The sequence below is a fragment of the Vanessa tameamea genome, chromosome 26, assembly GCF_037043105.1.
Source record: "Vanessa tameamea isolate UH-Manoa-2023 chromosome 26, ilVanTame1 primary haplotype, whole genome shotgun sequence".
NCBI lineage: Eukaryota > Metazoa > Arthropoda > Insecta > Lepidoptera > Nymphalidae > Vanessa > Vanessa tameamea.
Genome location: NC_087334.1, coordinates 995,418 through 1,012,312, shown reverse-complemented (window position 1 = coordinate 1,012,312; position 16,895 = coordinate 995,418). Strand labels below are relative to the sequence as shown.

Genomic DNA, 16,895 nt, shown 5'->3' with positions numbered 1-16,895 from the left:
AAACGCTATTACGATTCGGTAGCCACGTACAACGCCATCTCTCGACAAGTAGGTTAAACACAGATTAACTTTAATTATTTGCATGAGTATAGCCAGAATACTATTCTGGGATGTAATCAAAAGCCAAACATTAAAATTGTCAAATTGTTCAGAAGAACCGCCTGAGGTTAGGCTTTCCTTCACTATTTAACTTAGTTTTAGTGAATTTTAATGGTGTCGGGTTATATTCGCCTACATGTATATCATCCTCTCACTGAACTGCGTGGTGAAATAATTTTCAAATTTTCTGCTTATAAGGTGGATGTGAGTCGTTGACTTTGTTTGGTCAATATCGATAAATATGGCCGGCACAGATCTCACATCTTGTCATGTGCAAACGCAATGAAAAGTGTCATAGTCCTCGTCTCCTCCAGCACTGATTTAGTAGGTGAAAGAGGAATTGCATGACTATTTACGCGCACCAATTACGAAAAGATATTTCTTTATAAAGTTTCCTTGGTGTTGTATTATTTAATATGCTGAGGTTGATAAAAAATTCTCGTGGTAGGAGCAAAAACCGGATAATTACAATACGGAGAATACTTTTGCTTATTTATTTCTATTACTAGTACATTGATTTTAAAATTTTATGAAACGAATAGAAAATGCTATTATTGTTGTATGAAACACATTTTTTTTTCTTTCGATAACGATCACTAAATCAAAAGATTTTAATGCAATTTCAATAAGGCAATGTATAGCCTATTCCAATGAAAGTAGGAAAAAGATAAATAAACCTTAGATTTAGGTATTTAATAGGATTTGATAATAACTCAGCTATATTGTGCACCACTAAGAGATTATAATAAATATATCTTTATTTATCAACACATAACAACTTATTTCTACTTTAATTTTACTTCCAAAATTCCGATAACAGTTTCATAGACGTTCAAAACGCCATTTTTTCGTGAATCCGTAGTGAATATCATAGTCAAGCTCTCAACCAATGATATCGCGTCCATTTGCTGTCAATGTCAAATGTTGTTTATTTGGCTTATATGGTATATTGGCTCTTATGGTTGGAATAGATAATATATACCACGACCAAAGTGGCTGAAATCTTTAGGGGAGCTGTAGGACATTTGATATCTAAAACTTATTTTATTATAACTTCTCAAAGGTGTCCACAGTTGGCGTCAGTTTGTTTTTAATATTTTTTTTCCATTTGCCAAAACATTAACACTAATCGATTATTTTTTTGGTACATCAATTTGTTTTATCCGGAGAAGTCACTCCTGCCTTTAAGTCTCTGTATTCTATGAGATTTTTTTCAGTTAATGTTACTATTGTGCGTCAATAACTGCTTGTAACAAACGGATTATTTTATTTCTCCACCATATTTGGTGTAGACACCATGGATTTGGACAATATTTAAGAGTTCGGTCGCCGCATTATTAATTGCATTATATTTGTTTTGATTTTTTTTTTAAAGTTCTAAAAAAATAATTAATGAATAGTTAATTAAAACTTACTTTAAAATAATATTAAGGGTATATATTGATAAAAGAGCTCATGACATCCTTATTTGATTTATTTTAAATTAAGTAGTAAACAAAAATACCACAGACACATAAAATAAATAACATTGTATACAGAGAAACTATTAACTTATCATTTAAACAATAAATTAATGATATATATTACTTTCATCTGTTTTTCAACGATTATATTTAAAAAACGAGCATTTTTCTGTATTCGACAGTAAAGGAAAGAAATATTAGAAACCTCTTGTCAGACATCGAAATTGCTGACACATACAGATTATTAAAAAAAAAAACATAAGCAATGTGTAGTTCCAAACAAGATGTTTTATATGTATGTTATTTAATTATAAAATACAATATGACTAGTCAATATACAACATTTATTTTAAAAAAAAACTGATTACGATAGATTTATTAATAAATTAATAAAGAAAAATAGTTAATATTTGGTACGCAATCTAAATGCTCAATAATAATTTAACTAAAACAATGCAATAAAATGTCTTGTCAAATTTATTTTAAAACATTTAAAAATGATATTAGTTTTATTTCACATAAAACTATACATAATTTCGAAAATATAATAAGATAACTTTAATTTTTAATCTTTATTCTTAACAGATTAAATAAACTTAATTGAGTATCCAACATCGCTTAAAAATACAACGCATATAACAATTTTTAATGAATTAACTTAAAAAGTTTTAAAATTTTCTTTATATCGATACCCATTGGTAATCCGTTTATATTATATTTTCACAGTGAGCCTGTAATCCACAATATACATCATTAATAATCTGTGTAACCGGCTTTTACGTTACCAACGCCATCTAGTGACACTGGCCGGTAGTAATCTTTCATTTCGCCCCAGCCTCGCGGCGCCACGTTGTAATTCGGGCCGAAAACGAGCGGCAAGCGCGGGCTTTTTGGCGACGCGTAGACGTCGTTTAACTTGGTTGGGGCCAATGGTACTTTTACTTCGATATCTTGTATTGTTATTGTCGGCGGTGTTACTGGGAAAGGCTCCATTTTTGGTAAGTTTGATGTGTGCTTCAGGGCTGATTTCGGATAAGTTTTTTGGTTTCGCAGACTTGATGGCGGACGATACGGTGTGTCGTGGTTAGCAACGGGCGACACCGACGCGCATGTATTGGATGTGTTGCGTCCTGGAATAATAAAAAAAATAGTAAGAAGATTGAATGATAATTATTTAGATTCTTTAAAAAAATCTAAAAACTTTTGTCTGCACAAATATGAAATCTTTAGATAGAAACTCCAGAAAAGATCAACCAGTGATTTCGCGGATAAAATAAAGTTTAACATGTAATTCCTCAATGTTGTAGTTTCGATTGGACGGCAATCCGACTCGAGTGCTCTCCTCTCGAGTCCTAACTCCTCGATAACGGCTTACATACTTGGCAAGACACAGGAGTGAAACAAGGTGCCAATTCTGCTAATAAATTGTCACATTATCGTTGGCGTTAAGCCTTTTTCTTTTTTACTAACACAGCGATCCAGTTGCGGTTCGGTCGAAGTTGGATCGATATATAATCGAGGTCATACCGGGACCGATATTAATAAGAAGCATCGTTTTGTTGAGGAATAGTCGAAGTTGGAACAGTACAAGTACTAAGAATTTATTAACAGAAAAACTTATGAATGGTACGGACGGACTTGACCAGCAAGGAAATTTATTTCGCTCAGAGCAAGTGTCAATGGGAGTTAGTCACCACTTATTATCAGGTGGCTCATTTGCCAGCCCGCTTACCAAAGGCAAATAAAAGAAACACCTACCTCGGCCCTCATGTACCCACTTCACGGATCGTTTCTTCCTGTTAACGTACATGCTTTGACCCTTGCTCATGTGGTTGCTGGAATCGGACAGGGACTTGGAGATGGCTCGTGCAAGATCCATTTGTTCCTTGACTGTGGGATGCACTCCGGGTACATAAAACGCTGATGATGCGAATGTTTTCTCTGAAAAAAAAAAAAAAAAAAATTATCAAAACATAAATACGAATTGGGAATCTATATCTAATTAAAAATAAATTTTAGGATATAGTATGTATAAATTTATTTAGTTATTTTATAAGAAAATGTTAAGCTTAGGTTTGCATGATATATCTATCTAGATATACTAAATCTGGGTATGATCGTGGTTAAAACCTTTGTGGTTGTTTGAAATTGATAAACGCAGGCCCATCGCGAAAGTTTAAAGTAAAAATGTAACGCTAATATCTTTTTCCCGTCTACGAAAGACTTGGAACACATGTTTAGCCTAACTTGATTTAATTTACCAAAATATTAAACACTAGTTATCGTTTGTGGCTATGCTCGCCTTTTAGGGGTTAGTCGTCAAGTGTTTGCTCATAGAATACTAGCCTGTGGAGTTAAAGCTTGCTTCATACCGAATTTATTTAAATTCGATTCAGTGGCTTGGCCGTTAAAGAGCAACAGACAGACAAAAATAACTTTCGCATTTATTATATTAGAATATATAAGCTGCTCACAAAACCTTTTTAATAAAATATCTAATTTAAAACATGGTGCTCTATCTGACAAATCTATACAATAAATCCTCAAAAGCTTATGTTTATATATATTTACAAATGAAACTTGTAAACATTTATGACATAGAATCTGTATTACATTAACTACCTGATATTACAACAGATTATTTAACCTAACCACAGATAAAGAATCATAAATGTTCAATCTAACCAACTTACAGACATAAATGATGATCAGTATTACTATAAATAACTAATCCCGGATGTTCTCTAAGTGCTAGCGATAAACTGCATGATATATATTAAACTGAAACGGCAGCTAACGACTTCTGTTTATTACAAACTGTCCTTGAAAATACAAATTTAAAGGACAAGTAATGTTATTGTCATTAGCAGCAACAACAATGCTGGCAGGTGATCAATCTTTGGGTAAATATTTCTTTGCGAAAAGAAAGATATAAACTTTAAAATTGCTTACAGCCAGCACCTCCGCCTATCCCTCAAAAACTTTTCTTTGTAATAAATAGGGAGGACCACCTGATGGTATGTGGACAATACCAGTAGATATTGGCGCTTTGAGTAATATTAAGTATTCCGCCAGTCGCCAGTGCGCCGCCAATCTTGGAAACTAAGATGATATGTCCCATGTGCTTGTAGTTAAACTGACTCACTCGCCCTTCAAATCGGAACTCAACTAAATTAATTATTGCTGTTTGACGGTAGATTATGAGATGAGTGTATGGTACCTACACAGACGGGCTTCCACAAAGACCTACCACCAAGTGAATCTTCAGTACAATATTTTTATTACAAGTTAACGCTTATTTGGCGAAAAATAAACTCAAGTGACACTGGTTTATTTGACCTTCATTTATCAACAACCAACGTATTTAATTAATATATACAAACAAGAAATATTAAATATTCTAAATGTGCTTCTTAATCAAGTTCTCTACTTAATAATTTATAGCTGATAGAACAAGGTGTGTAGTTAGATCTCACGTTGAAGGTGAGGCTGCGAGTTCAAACTATTTATATCGGCAATGCAATCCAAAAGTTTCGCCTTGCTCTTCGTTGTTCGTGAGGCGCGCGTTGCGGCAATAATTGGCAGTTATTTTTAAAAGTGATCCGTGGTTTAGATTTGATTATGACCACTTGAATAGAAATATCCTATGATACATATTCTCCAGACTATTTTCATGTGTATGTAGTTGTATGTTGTAAGCATGTGTAGTTTAATAAGTGTCGCTGTAATGATAAGTACGTTGTCTACTTATCAGTTTTGTTTTGAATTGCAAATGTTACACAAAAAAGCGACATTTTTATGTTGCTCTCGTGTCATTCCAAAATATTTCACGCATACTCGTGCCATTTTAAAATGAAATGACTACTTAAGTTGGTTGGTACAGGAACTTGTATCGCCAAATAACTTTACAAACTGTAACTTGGAATGAACATTGTGCTATGAATATGAACCGGCGTTCAGAATAATTTGTTGCACTTCTAGACAAATAGACGACCGAATGTTTGAAATATATTAAATTGTGATTATAAAAAATAAAAATTTGTAAGTTTCAACAAAATTTTATCGAGATTCATACTGACTGTCGCGTTGGTCTACTGGTTAAAAAAGTCTCAATAACTTATTAACTCAGAACGATAAAAAGTTATTGTGTAATTCTGTCGAAAAATTCTCAATTACAGGCCGGAGTCTGTAAGTTGGAAATGTGTTCACTTAAAGCCTAATCCTGCCTCTGCTCTCTTTCTGGTTGTGTTGAATTTGCCGTCCCATGGGATTATAAGAGTAAGGGATGAGAAAGTGCATGTTTTCGACCACACTTGTGTCCTATAATGTCCTGCTCAGTTGACTGGACTCGTTAAGAATGGTCGCTGTGATCTGAATCGGTCAGGGCGACAACATCATCATCGCGATGAGTATTTTATTAAGATCAAGACAATATGAACTCACCAAACTTGCGATCTTTTTTAATGGTATGCTCCTCAGCGTCTGGAGCGGGTGTGAAGATCTTGTTCAAATCGACTTCCTTGTCACCAACGATGATCGGCTTGGTATCCAGATCTTCCTGTAATTCAGGTTTATAATGAAGTGTTTGTTTCAACTTTAAAAACATTAGAAGATTAGAGATGATAGAGATGGAGCAAATTTCATTTAAAATATAATTATCTAGCAAGAGTTCCCGATCAATAGCCTCCCTGAAATAGTATGGTGGACCGGGAACTATTTGGATATTTCGAAATCCAAAAGGATAATTTCCAGTTTTAACAAATCTCAACTCAATTATTTTTTATCATTATTATAATAAAAGAGATGAGTACAATAATATAATTTATAGTCCAGGGATATCCAGGGATAGGGAGTCCCTGATGTAGAGTTAGGTATTTTTTCGAATATCATTGCGAGATGACCTTATTGATGTGTAGAGAGGCTTTCACGTAAGGCGGTTTTGGCCTCGAACAAATGATTATTGATCCGTAATGAACTAATTCTATCTGACAAGAATAATTACAATGAATTATGGAGCGATTCAAACAGAACAAGAACTGGGGACAATTCTACTAAATTTTAACAGTACTGATACGTTCCCGATTATTTTTCGATCCGACTTCGACAATTCTTCACAAACATTAAACTCAGCTCAATCGTAACTAAGGATCAATTCTACTTATTTATCGGTTACGATCCCGACTATAGTTCGATCCAACTTTGACCGAACCGCAACTGGACGGTTGCGTTTGTAGAACAGGTGCACGGCTGAACAGCAACGATTTTGTTTCGATTCGATTGCTATAAACTGTTATTAGAATTTGGACCCAGTAGGGCTGTTCTATAACAAGTTTTTCGAAACTCACCTCACAACACGACCGTGAAATCTCAGAATGTGATATGCGACAGTGACTTTATTACTTATAAAAAATAAAGGAGGCACATATCAAAATGGCATATGATTGTAAATTAATTGTCAACATTTCACGAGTAAGATACGAAGTGAATTCTAACATAATCACATAATCAAATCTATAAAAATTATAACTTTTATGTTAGGATATAAAAGCATTTGTATCTATAATCATAAAAGTTATAATTGAATATGTATTGGTTAGTAAATTCAAAATAGCGACTAATCACGTACGTTAAAATATTAAAATTTCAGCGTTAAAATTATGTACATTTAGTAATTGTTGAAGCTGTGGCAATGTTAAATATAATATGAACTTACACAAACTTAAACATATATATATAATTAACAATGGAATGTGATATATACAATCGTCATCACCAACTAGTGATCAAACATTATTGGGTCTTACAGCAAGTTCCGGAAGTAAGGTTTCGCTGCTGGGTATGTCCACGTCGTTCTGTTGGATATTGATATAACTGTTACATATATATTTATTTATATCTAAACATAGTGAACTACTTTATATTATGCCATATGATCGAGGTCGTCTTCCAGTTAAAGGTAAGCGAAGATATGAAGATTACTCCAACACGTTGCCTTAATGCTGAGGGTTTTTTATTATGGCACCAGTAGGCGGACTGGCAAATGGGCATAGATATTTGCGCCGTATGCAATTTTAACTTTTTCCTACATAACCAATACGCAATCACATCAAATCAAATCAATTCAAAATATACTTTATTCAAGTAGACTTATTTAACAAACTATTTTAAGTAAAGCTACCACCGGTTCGGAATGTCGATTCTACCGAGAAGAACCGGCAAGAAACTCAGTAGTTACTCTTTTTCAACATCTAAAAATACAGTCATGTTAGTTAAATACAATTATGTATGTACGTTATGTCTCCTGCCTGGAAGTCAACGAGCATTAACTCCACGCTTTTTTATCATCTATATAATCTTGCATCGAATAATATGCCCTCTTTACCAGTGTATTTTTTACAAATGATTTGAATTTATGGAACGGCAAAGTTAAAAATATCTGCGGAATTTTATTTTATTCAACATTGGGAATTGAGATGTTACGTCCTTGTGCCTGTTACTACTCATTCAACGATCAAATCAGAACACAACGATACCAAGGATTTCTGCTTTGCAGTAAAATATATGAGGAGTGTGGGGTACCTATCTAGATAGGCTTGCAGAAATTCTTATCACCATGTACATTGTACTTATATAAATAAAGGAAGCACCAACCATTAACTGGGCAAACATCGTATTCTAAAGATACTAGTTTTGTTCATATGAGGCAGAAGTTTTTCTGACACAAGCAGATTTCTTCACGATGTTTCATTGACGACCTCCGTGGTCGAGTAGTGTGTACACCGATTTTCATGGGTACGCTACTCTGAGGTCCCGGGTTCGATTCCCGGCCGAGTCGATGTAGAAAATGTTCATTAATTTTGTATGTTGTCTTGGGTCTGGGTATTTGTGGTACCGTCGTTACTTCTGATTTTCCATAACACAAGTGCTTTAGCTACTTACATTGGGATCAGAGTAATGTATGTGATGTTGTCCAATATTTATATTTATTATTATTATTCGTCAAACATTTTAGCGTTTGAAATATAATAACAACAAATCGAAATGATTAAAAAATTTAGGAAAGTTATTTAAATAAACTAGTTGTTGCCCGCGACACCAGGTGTTAGATATAAAATAGCCTTTATTCAGTTCAAGCATGCTTCGTTCAATTTTCATCAAAAATCGATTCAGTTGTTCGTGAAAGAGTAACAGACAGACAGATAGATCTAATTTCGTACGTAATATATTAGTATAGGTTAAGAGCCATGAATCAAAAATTATTTTAAGTGTTTGTAAACATAACGGTACAAAACTTTTACTAAACATACAACTATCAACTGTCGAAATTATATTAAATTAGTCCGCACATTATAGAATGAATGTTTTATTAATTTAATCGAAACACATGAAATCTATTAGGAAACCATATAACCATAGGATGTGTTCGTGATGTTTATTAAGTTTAGATAAAATCTTTAACTAAAATATATTAAAACTAGTGCTCCACCGCATCGCTCGAGTTTTATGTGTTGTTTGTTATGTTTAAGGCATTAAAACGTAGCCAATATAACAATTTTCACCAAATTCGGTTCAGTAGTTTCGTCATGAAAGAGCAACAGACAGACAAAGTTACTTTTGCATTTATAATCTTCGTATAGATAGGATTTCAATTGTGACGGAATTTTGTAACAACTATATATTTACAAAAATCGTTAAATATCCATATAGTTTTATATAAAAATCTCCGATGAGCGGTCAAATTAACGTTAGAAATGGGTTGCATAGCGACAAATCAGTGTTTGTTTGACGATGTTTCTGGCGCGTTCCCAGCAGTCTGTGCCGTGCTCCGCCATTTTAATTTATGAAACAAAACTGAGTTTTTTTTTTTAAGTCGAGGTCGTATATTATGAAACTTTCTTTGATCGGCTTCGACTTGAAATACTGTATAATAGGAAGTTTCGAAAAGATAAATTATTAATTGTAAATACCTACTAAGAAAACTATATAATAATATTTCTTTTTTCTTTATAATTAAGTATCATTTAATGATGATTACTATTTTGAATATAGATTTATTCTACTAATTAGATAAACAAATACATTCCGACAGACGTAGCACATGTGTATGTTTGTCCGTCTATATTTCTTTTGAACCTCAAATAATAAGTCTTGTTCCATTTAAAAAAAGCATGTTAATTTTCCTTTGTGTTCTATTGTCCCATAGGTGGGCAAAACCTCTTTACATTTTGAGGAGAGGGCATGGAGCTTATCCTAACACTGCTACAAAACAGGTTCGTGAATGCAGATGTGTTAGAATTTGATTTGACACGTGCACGTTTCACGATATTTTACGATGTGTTCACACAAATTAAACACATGAAAAATCAGCGATGCTTGCCTGGGTGTGAAAGCTCAACTTCGAGTACTACCAATTCTTAAAATCTTTACTTACAAGTCAATAAAACACAAACTAATTAAAATATGTTTAAATAAATTAACTATTCTGACCTGAAGTACATAACTATATATAAACTGGTTACACAATAAGAGTGCACCAATCCATGTAATTAAACCATCCGTCAATGTAATCCCTCATCATCACGGAGACGCGATACAGAGCCAAGCAGCCGTGTGACAGTCTGATGCTGTTAAACTTAAAATTTAATTAATTTACATCTAAAATCATTCTAACCTAAATAATGGACATCTTTTTTTTTAAATATAGATGGTCAGTGACTTTATACACAGAGTACCTTATCCAAAATGATTTACATATTCTACTATACTTTAAACGAACTATAAATTACTCTGTGCCAAAAAGTAAGAGCATTTTATTATTATTATGATCGCTCCTAAATCAGAGTAAGATGTATCGCACATTGTGGACCAACCTATAATTTTTTAAAGATAAAGGTAGTCGGACGGGCAATTGGACCACCTGATGGTAAGTGGAAATCGCTGCTCATTTGCGCTGTAAGAAATATTAACCACACCTTACATCGCCAATACAACAACCTTGGAAACGAAGATGTTAAATATGTTCCTTGTGCCTGTAGTTACACTGGCTCACTACTAAGTATCGCTCTTTGGCGGTAGAATATCTGACGAGTGGGTGGTACCTACCCAGACGGACTTGCAAAGTCCTACCACCGAATATGCTATTATTAAATATGATATGTGGTAGCTTCACTTAATATAATTTGTTAAATGACGATTTAAAAGTGCTTGTAAAAGCCTAACTGAATAAAGTATATTTTGATTAATATTTACCTTGGTTATCAATCAAGTTGTGTCTTCTGTGTTACGAAAGTAAGTCCTGTTTGTTCTCGATCCGCGACAACGTGACACGCGTAAAGATATCTCTACACACGTCACGTGTCGAGATAGAGAAACAACTTAGGTCACGCAAAATACGTACGTCGGGTAAAACACGGAGTATTGACCTGTGTCGGTAGAATAACTTAGTAACGAGTGACAGACAGACCTACCTATGAAGAGAAATACAAATGGACGCGACCGTTCGGTTCAAAACCGGACTTAAGGCGATTCAAAATCTAAAAACGTTGAACTATTATAACTCAATTATGAGCATTTTATTGAGAATGGTTTAAATTTTTTGTTTTTCGGCGGTATTTTTTTTCATGGATGGTTTATTTTAAGCATTTTTTTTTGTTTATCTGTACTTTTAGTTTATACTGAGGCGTTCAACAGATACATTTGTTTTATTTAAATTAAAAAAATGTGTGCTAAGCTTTATTTGATGGTGCTTAAATAAAATCATAAGCATTATTTTACTATCTTCAGAACACAATACTTTATTTTAAGAAATTATGTCTTCGAAGCGAGTTCTCCAGTACTTTTCAACAAGACTAGCATCTTCAAGCGGGTACACCGTTCCTCTCTTACAAATACACTTGTAAAATATCTATAACATATTCAACATTATCTATAAATACTGATCACTTTGGATTTTTTGTTATTTAAAAACGGCACGCGTTGGCGTGTTGCGGTTCAATGCCCAAACGAAGAATGAGGACGGCACTGTTAGGTCGAATTCGTTGTATGCTTTCAAGTCAATCAAAACAATCGTTGAATGAGGAATGAGTGACTACTAATTTCTAAAGCCCGTGTACATTTACCGAACGATTAATACGTTTTCAGACCAATGTTCATAAAAAAAAAAGAACTAAAAAATAACTTCATATTGACATACGAAGTTGAGTGGGAAGTGTTAGGGCGTTTTTTTCGGTTTGGATATTTTTTGTTAATATTAAAACACGAATATATAATCTTATTTTAATATATTGTTAAATTATTAATATGTTTTTATTTTACATATACCAGTGGCTAACATATGTTAATCTTAGCCGATTCGGGTTTCGTTCGATGAAATTCTAACCGGAGTCGGAGCAACGTGGTGGAAAAACGTCAAAGTAAGTTAGACATTCGCAGGCTGATACTGTTTTATTATACTAGTATTTATAATAGTGGCGTTTAATGTTTATTTTATATAAATGTAATAATCAGTTACTTAATTAGAACTGCTTTCTTGTTTATTTTAATTTAATTTCGAAATTTGTATAAAAATAATATTGAAGATAAATATCACAATTAATCGGTTCTTATAATATTACAAAAAACTGCGCTTCTTGTTATTTAAACATATAAATTCAATTATGATCATAGCGACTGCTTTTATTGCACATACTACTACAATATGAAAAAGTAAATTCAGGACAATACTATGAGAAGAGACTTATTTATATATCAATTCGAAATATTAAGTTATCTTTAAGATAGTTTAACAATAAACGTGTTGATGGAATGACAATGGCAACCACAAAAACCATTTTTAAATTACTTAATAACTTTATTTGCCGTTTCGATATTTCAAGTAACCAAAAATATATACGTACACGAAATCCAAAGATATTTGATAATTGTAATAATATCTGTACTAGCATTATAAATACTAAAGTAACTCTGTCTGTTACGCTTGCACCTCTAGCATGGACATAGGTCTTTTTATGCTTTGATCTCTTCGGTTTCATTTAGTTAAATATATAAATGATAAAAAATAAAAATGTCAATCCAATAATATTCCATTCTTTGAATAATTTTTAAAATTAATTACCCATCTCCAGATTAATGAATCGAGAATGTGACCAGACACTATCAACATTACGAGTGACCAAGTTTTTTTTTACATTTTCTTAGCTTCAGAGCTATTTCGATCTAATATGTCTCAGTATGAGGAAGCAGACACGGCCTATTAACCAAAGTTTGAAGAAACTTTTTGACTTTTCGCCAAGTTCGATGAATTTTCGTAAACGTTGACATATCTGTCCAACGCTTCGGAAACTAAATTGTTTTCTTATGAGCTATGTGGTGACATAAAGTACAGTCGACGAGACGACTTTAAAACGCATTAATTATGGTTTAGAATAGAGATTTTACGGTACTATAATGAAACTCGTTCAAAATCAGTTTATATAATATATTGTGCAACAGAAATCGTTCTAGTATTTAGAATCCGTTCCCATTTTATTCGAAGCCAAAACAAGCAATTTACATAACGATATCAATTAAAATTATTCCAATTTCCTAATGAATGTCATTAAGGTGGAAGTTAAAATCTCATAAAGTGCTGTAGTATATTAATTAATATATGATAAAATATACATTAAATGCTTGCCAGACCAGATTTGTCATCAATCTGCCCACATCGAAAGTATAACAACAATTGTTAGACCTGAATGCGTTCAAGGAACAATCTATTTCCACAACTCCTGGAGTCGAGCCAGGAACGTTAAATACAGTCGCAATAAATGTGATGGATACTAAATAATTAATACTAAGTTTAATTATAACACTAACAAAAGTTTTACGTCTGTTATGTCCTAAACATACATACGCTTTATTTAACTATAATTTTTAAGCATTAATGATTTTGTCATCTGCAAAGTTTAACTTTAATTATAAATTCCTTGTATTTCATATATTCATTCCAGTGCTGTCAAACGAGTTAGTAAACCATTAATCTAGCTACAATATATATATATAAATAATACTTAAATAATATAAATATATAATATCAAACTCATATATACCGAATAAAATGGAACCCAATGCATCTCCTTGCGGTACACCCGTTAGAAGCTTAGGTCTAAAAGGAAAGATATAACTTACCCAACTTACAGGGAACAATTTATAACTGAGATTCGTTAAGAACTCTTTTTTTTTAGGGTCAAACATATCTGATGGTTTGAAGCCTCGTTTCGTGATGAGGGAACTGTTGACGCTGGAAGAACTTTTGACGTCGTCGAAGCTGTCCCTGTGGACGACACGGTCGTTGATCTTGTGAATACTGGACATTTTATTCGATGAATATTGACTCTCGCTAATCGTCATCATTGTTAATTCTTCGTCTCTTTCTGTCACTGCTTGTTCAATATCACTGTTTCACTCCAACTAATTAATTCGTTTTTTTCGTTTATCACTGCAATTGTAACGTGAACATTGACGTCAAAGTTCGGTAAATTTAAAAAGATATGACTAATGTTTTGTGTGTTAGATGCGCCAAGGAGACGTCATTTTTTAGAATACAATACTTGTCACGATATTTGAACATTATTTTACGTGTTTAAATACATTTTTTCGTTACCAGAACGAGATTAAGCACAATTATTTTAGATACGCAAATTCTCAATTTTTTTTTAAATCCTATTATAATTTCACAGAATTGTAGCTTTTCTGCTTTAAGTAATAGAGTCGTGTATTGTTTTGTATCGTTTGCGCTGAAAATAACTAAAAATCTGTTACCGGGCGAAGTCTATGCGTTTTGTTTACGAAATGAGCAATGATGTTTTTAGTTTTTACATTTCTCCGTAACTGTAAGTAGGTTCTCTTAACCTTAATAATAGGTTTAACCTAAATTTACATTCGACGATTGAAACTTAGTGAATTTTGTTAAATCTCACATGTATTGAGAACAAGTTCGTTTCGACATTTTGAATTTATTATACGACGGTGTCAATAAGCTCGTCTTGTCGAAACTTACCATTCAAATATATTTTTTTTACATGATACGTATTTAAAAAACTTACGACAGAATCTAGAATATATCGTTCCGTGTATTTAATATTTAATCCTATCTTTACGTGCCTTTAAGATAACAGAATCGTAAAATAAATGGAATATAATTAATTTAAAATGAATGCAACTTACTACACGTGACAGAACCTTTCTGTGACAGAACCTTTCTGTGACAGAAACCTTTTATACAAACGTTACTTATATCAACATTGCACTATACAATTTGATTTCGAAATTTTAGTCTCAATGTACCCAAAGCAATTTCATTTTCAAAAGTAGTTTGAGTTTAATAAAAAATTTAAAGCTCGTGTCAAAAATAACATTGATAAACAAGGCATATCACTCAGTACATGATCATAATTCAATTCAATTCTTAGTTTAATCAAAATAAGATTATATTATAGATAAAAAAATGCTAGACAGGGCTTATAATAAAGTAATTATACTTACTGACAAATTCTGTAATTAAAATGGTGGAAAAGAGTAACTTAGTTTCTTTGTAGAATCTACTTGCCGAACCGGTGGCAGCTTACTTGAATATTATGTATTTGTAAGTAACCTTATAATACAGACATTTCAAAATTAAACTAACAATATTACTAAACCTATTATTAAAACCATATAATAAATCTCTCCGCGTTACAAGCATATTAACATTTTTGAAGTAGATTTATAGTCAACACATATCGGATGATATGTTCTATTAAAATCACTCGTTACATTCAAAGTATATTTAGTGGTATAAAGTAGCTAAAGTCCGCTTGAATTTTGATTTCAAGAACTCGGTTTTATCGTCGACGTTATGATCTATAAAATGTTTAATTTACAATACGTCTGAACGTTATATACGATAAATGAACGGGGTCATGCATATTGGCTGCATATTTTGCCGAAAAATATGCTTAAACATAAAATACTGCTATTTGAATTCGAATAATCGAAATGAGGTACGATATTTCCATAAAAATACATACTCAAAGCCGTGCTCTTCGTATGGGAGATATGAGTATATTAGTTTTTTTTTTAATCCTGGAACCGATGACAATACCACCAGGAACTCTACACACAATAAATTACATCGAAATGCACACATCGAAAGTCCAACGGAAAAATTAATTAATATAAAAATATACTTTATAAAGTTGTGTTTTTTTATAATGGATTTTTGCAAACAAATGTAAATTTAATTTGATAAATAAAACTTATAATAATAACGTCTCCCTCGCGCACGCATAACCTCAAAAGCACGTAACAATAACACACCGGACACAACACAAACCGCACTTATTTGGGGGCCACTTGTTGTTATCGCTGCGAAGTTTTCTGACGGACTAATACGTCTGAAACGATGTTGCATAACCCGTAGAAAAGCTCCTTTTGGATTAGGATGACAATAAATTATAATTTTCATTAAGATTTTTTTTTTTCAATATTTCTTTTTGGGAATATTGTTAGTAAGATTACAAGGTCAAATTATATTGCAATTTATTTATTTTGAAGTGTAGTTTAAGGCGTTGTAGTTTAACTGATTATTAATCCAGGATTGATCATTTCGTCATAGTCCATTATATCCATGAGGGTGATAAAACATAAAACGTTTCTTATAACCATATCACTTTTTTAAAACATTTAGAATTTGTTATAACATTAAAAGTCACCTAAACATCTCTGAAAATTTAGTTCTTTATATTTAGATAGCTAGATCAGGTATCAACTGTTAAATATAAACATCATAATAGAAAATATTATATTTTAGGGTTTTCTATTTAATAGATACCACGAAGATTTAAAAACTTCTTTTTCTCCGAATACATAAAACATACGACATGACATGACATAGACATGCTGCGCCGACCCCAAACAAAATTGGGATGAGGGCAGGATGATGATGACATAAAACAAGATTGCTAAATAAAGATTGTATCTGTTAATACTAAAATTATACTTCTTTTTGCTTAGTGGTTTATAGAGCTTTGTGAAAACCCATCTAGCCAAATACCTATTATTGATCTGTTTCAGTTTAAAGGGTGAGTACCTCAGTAACTACACGTACAAGGGGTATAACAATTTATCTCCCAAAGTTGTTGGCGCAATGGTGACGTATAGAATGCTTAATATTACTTGCAAAGGCAATGTCTATGTGCTATCGTGACCACTTATCACCAGCCACATTCGCGAATGTATCTATTTTAAAATGTTTAAAATGGACTGACTAATCGGAATCAATGGTCACAGTAGTCGGCCGCGCGCAGTGCCAAT

General features: G+C 32.6%; 2 protein-coding genes across 7 annotated transcripts in view; both read right to left on the bottom strand.

Moving 5' to 3' along the window:
- The window catches only part of LOC113393159 (protein lethal(2)essential for life-like), a 206,259-nt gene that overhangs the window by 72,980 nt on the left and 116,384 nt on the right, over positions 1-16,895 (bottom strand). The gene's annotated exons all lie outside the window — the stretch shown is intronic.
- Positions 1,558-15,981, bottom strand: LOC113393151 (uncharacterized). 6 transcript variants are annotated; one of them, XM_026629877.2, is made up of 6 exons: positions 15,916-15,981; positions 13,731-14,040; positions 7,367-7,414; positions 6,006-6,120; positions 3,321-3,503; positions 1,558-2,692 (listed from the first exon to the last, which is right to left on the bottom strand). In XM_026629877.2, the coding sequence occupies exons 2-6, from the start codon at positions 13,953-13,955 to the stop codon at positions 2,316-2,318; spliced, it is 948 nt and encodes a 315-aa protein (XP_026485662.1). In that variant the 5' UTR covers positions 13,956-14,040; positions 15,916-15,981; the 3' UTR covers positions 1,558-2,315. The 6 variants fall into 6 exon arrangements, with proteins under 6 accessions (XP_026485662.1, XP_026485661.1, XP_026485664.1 ...); XM_026629876.2 differs by having other exon boundaries at positions 15,900-15,973; XM_026629879.2 differs by having other exon boundaries at positions 13,740-14,040; positions 15,900-15,973.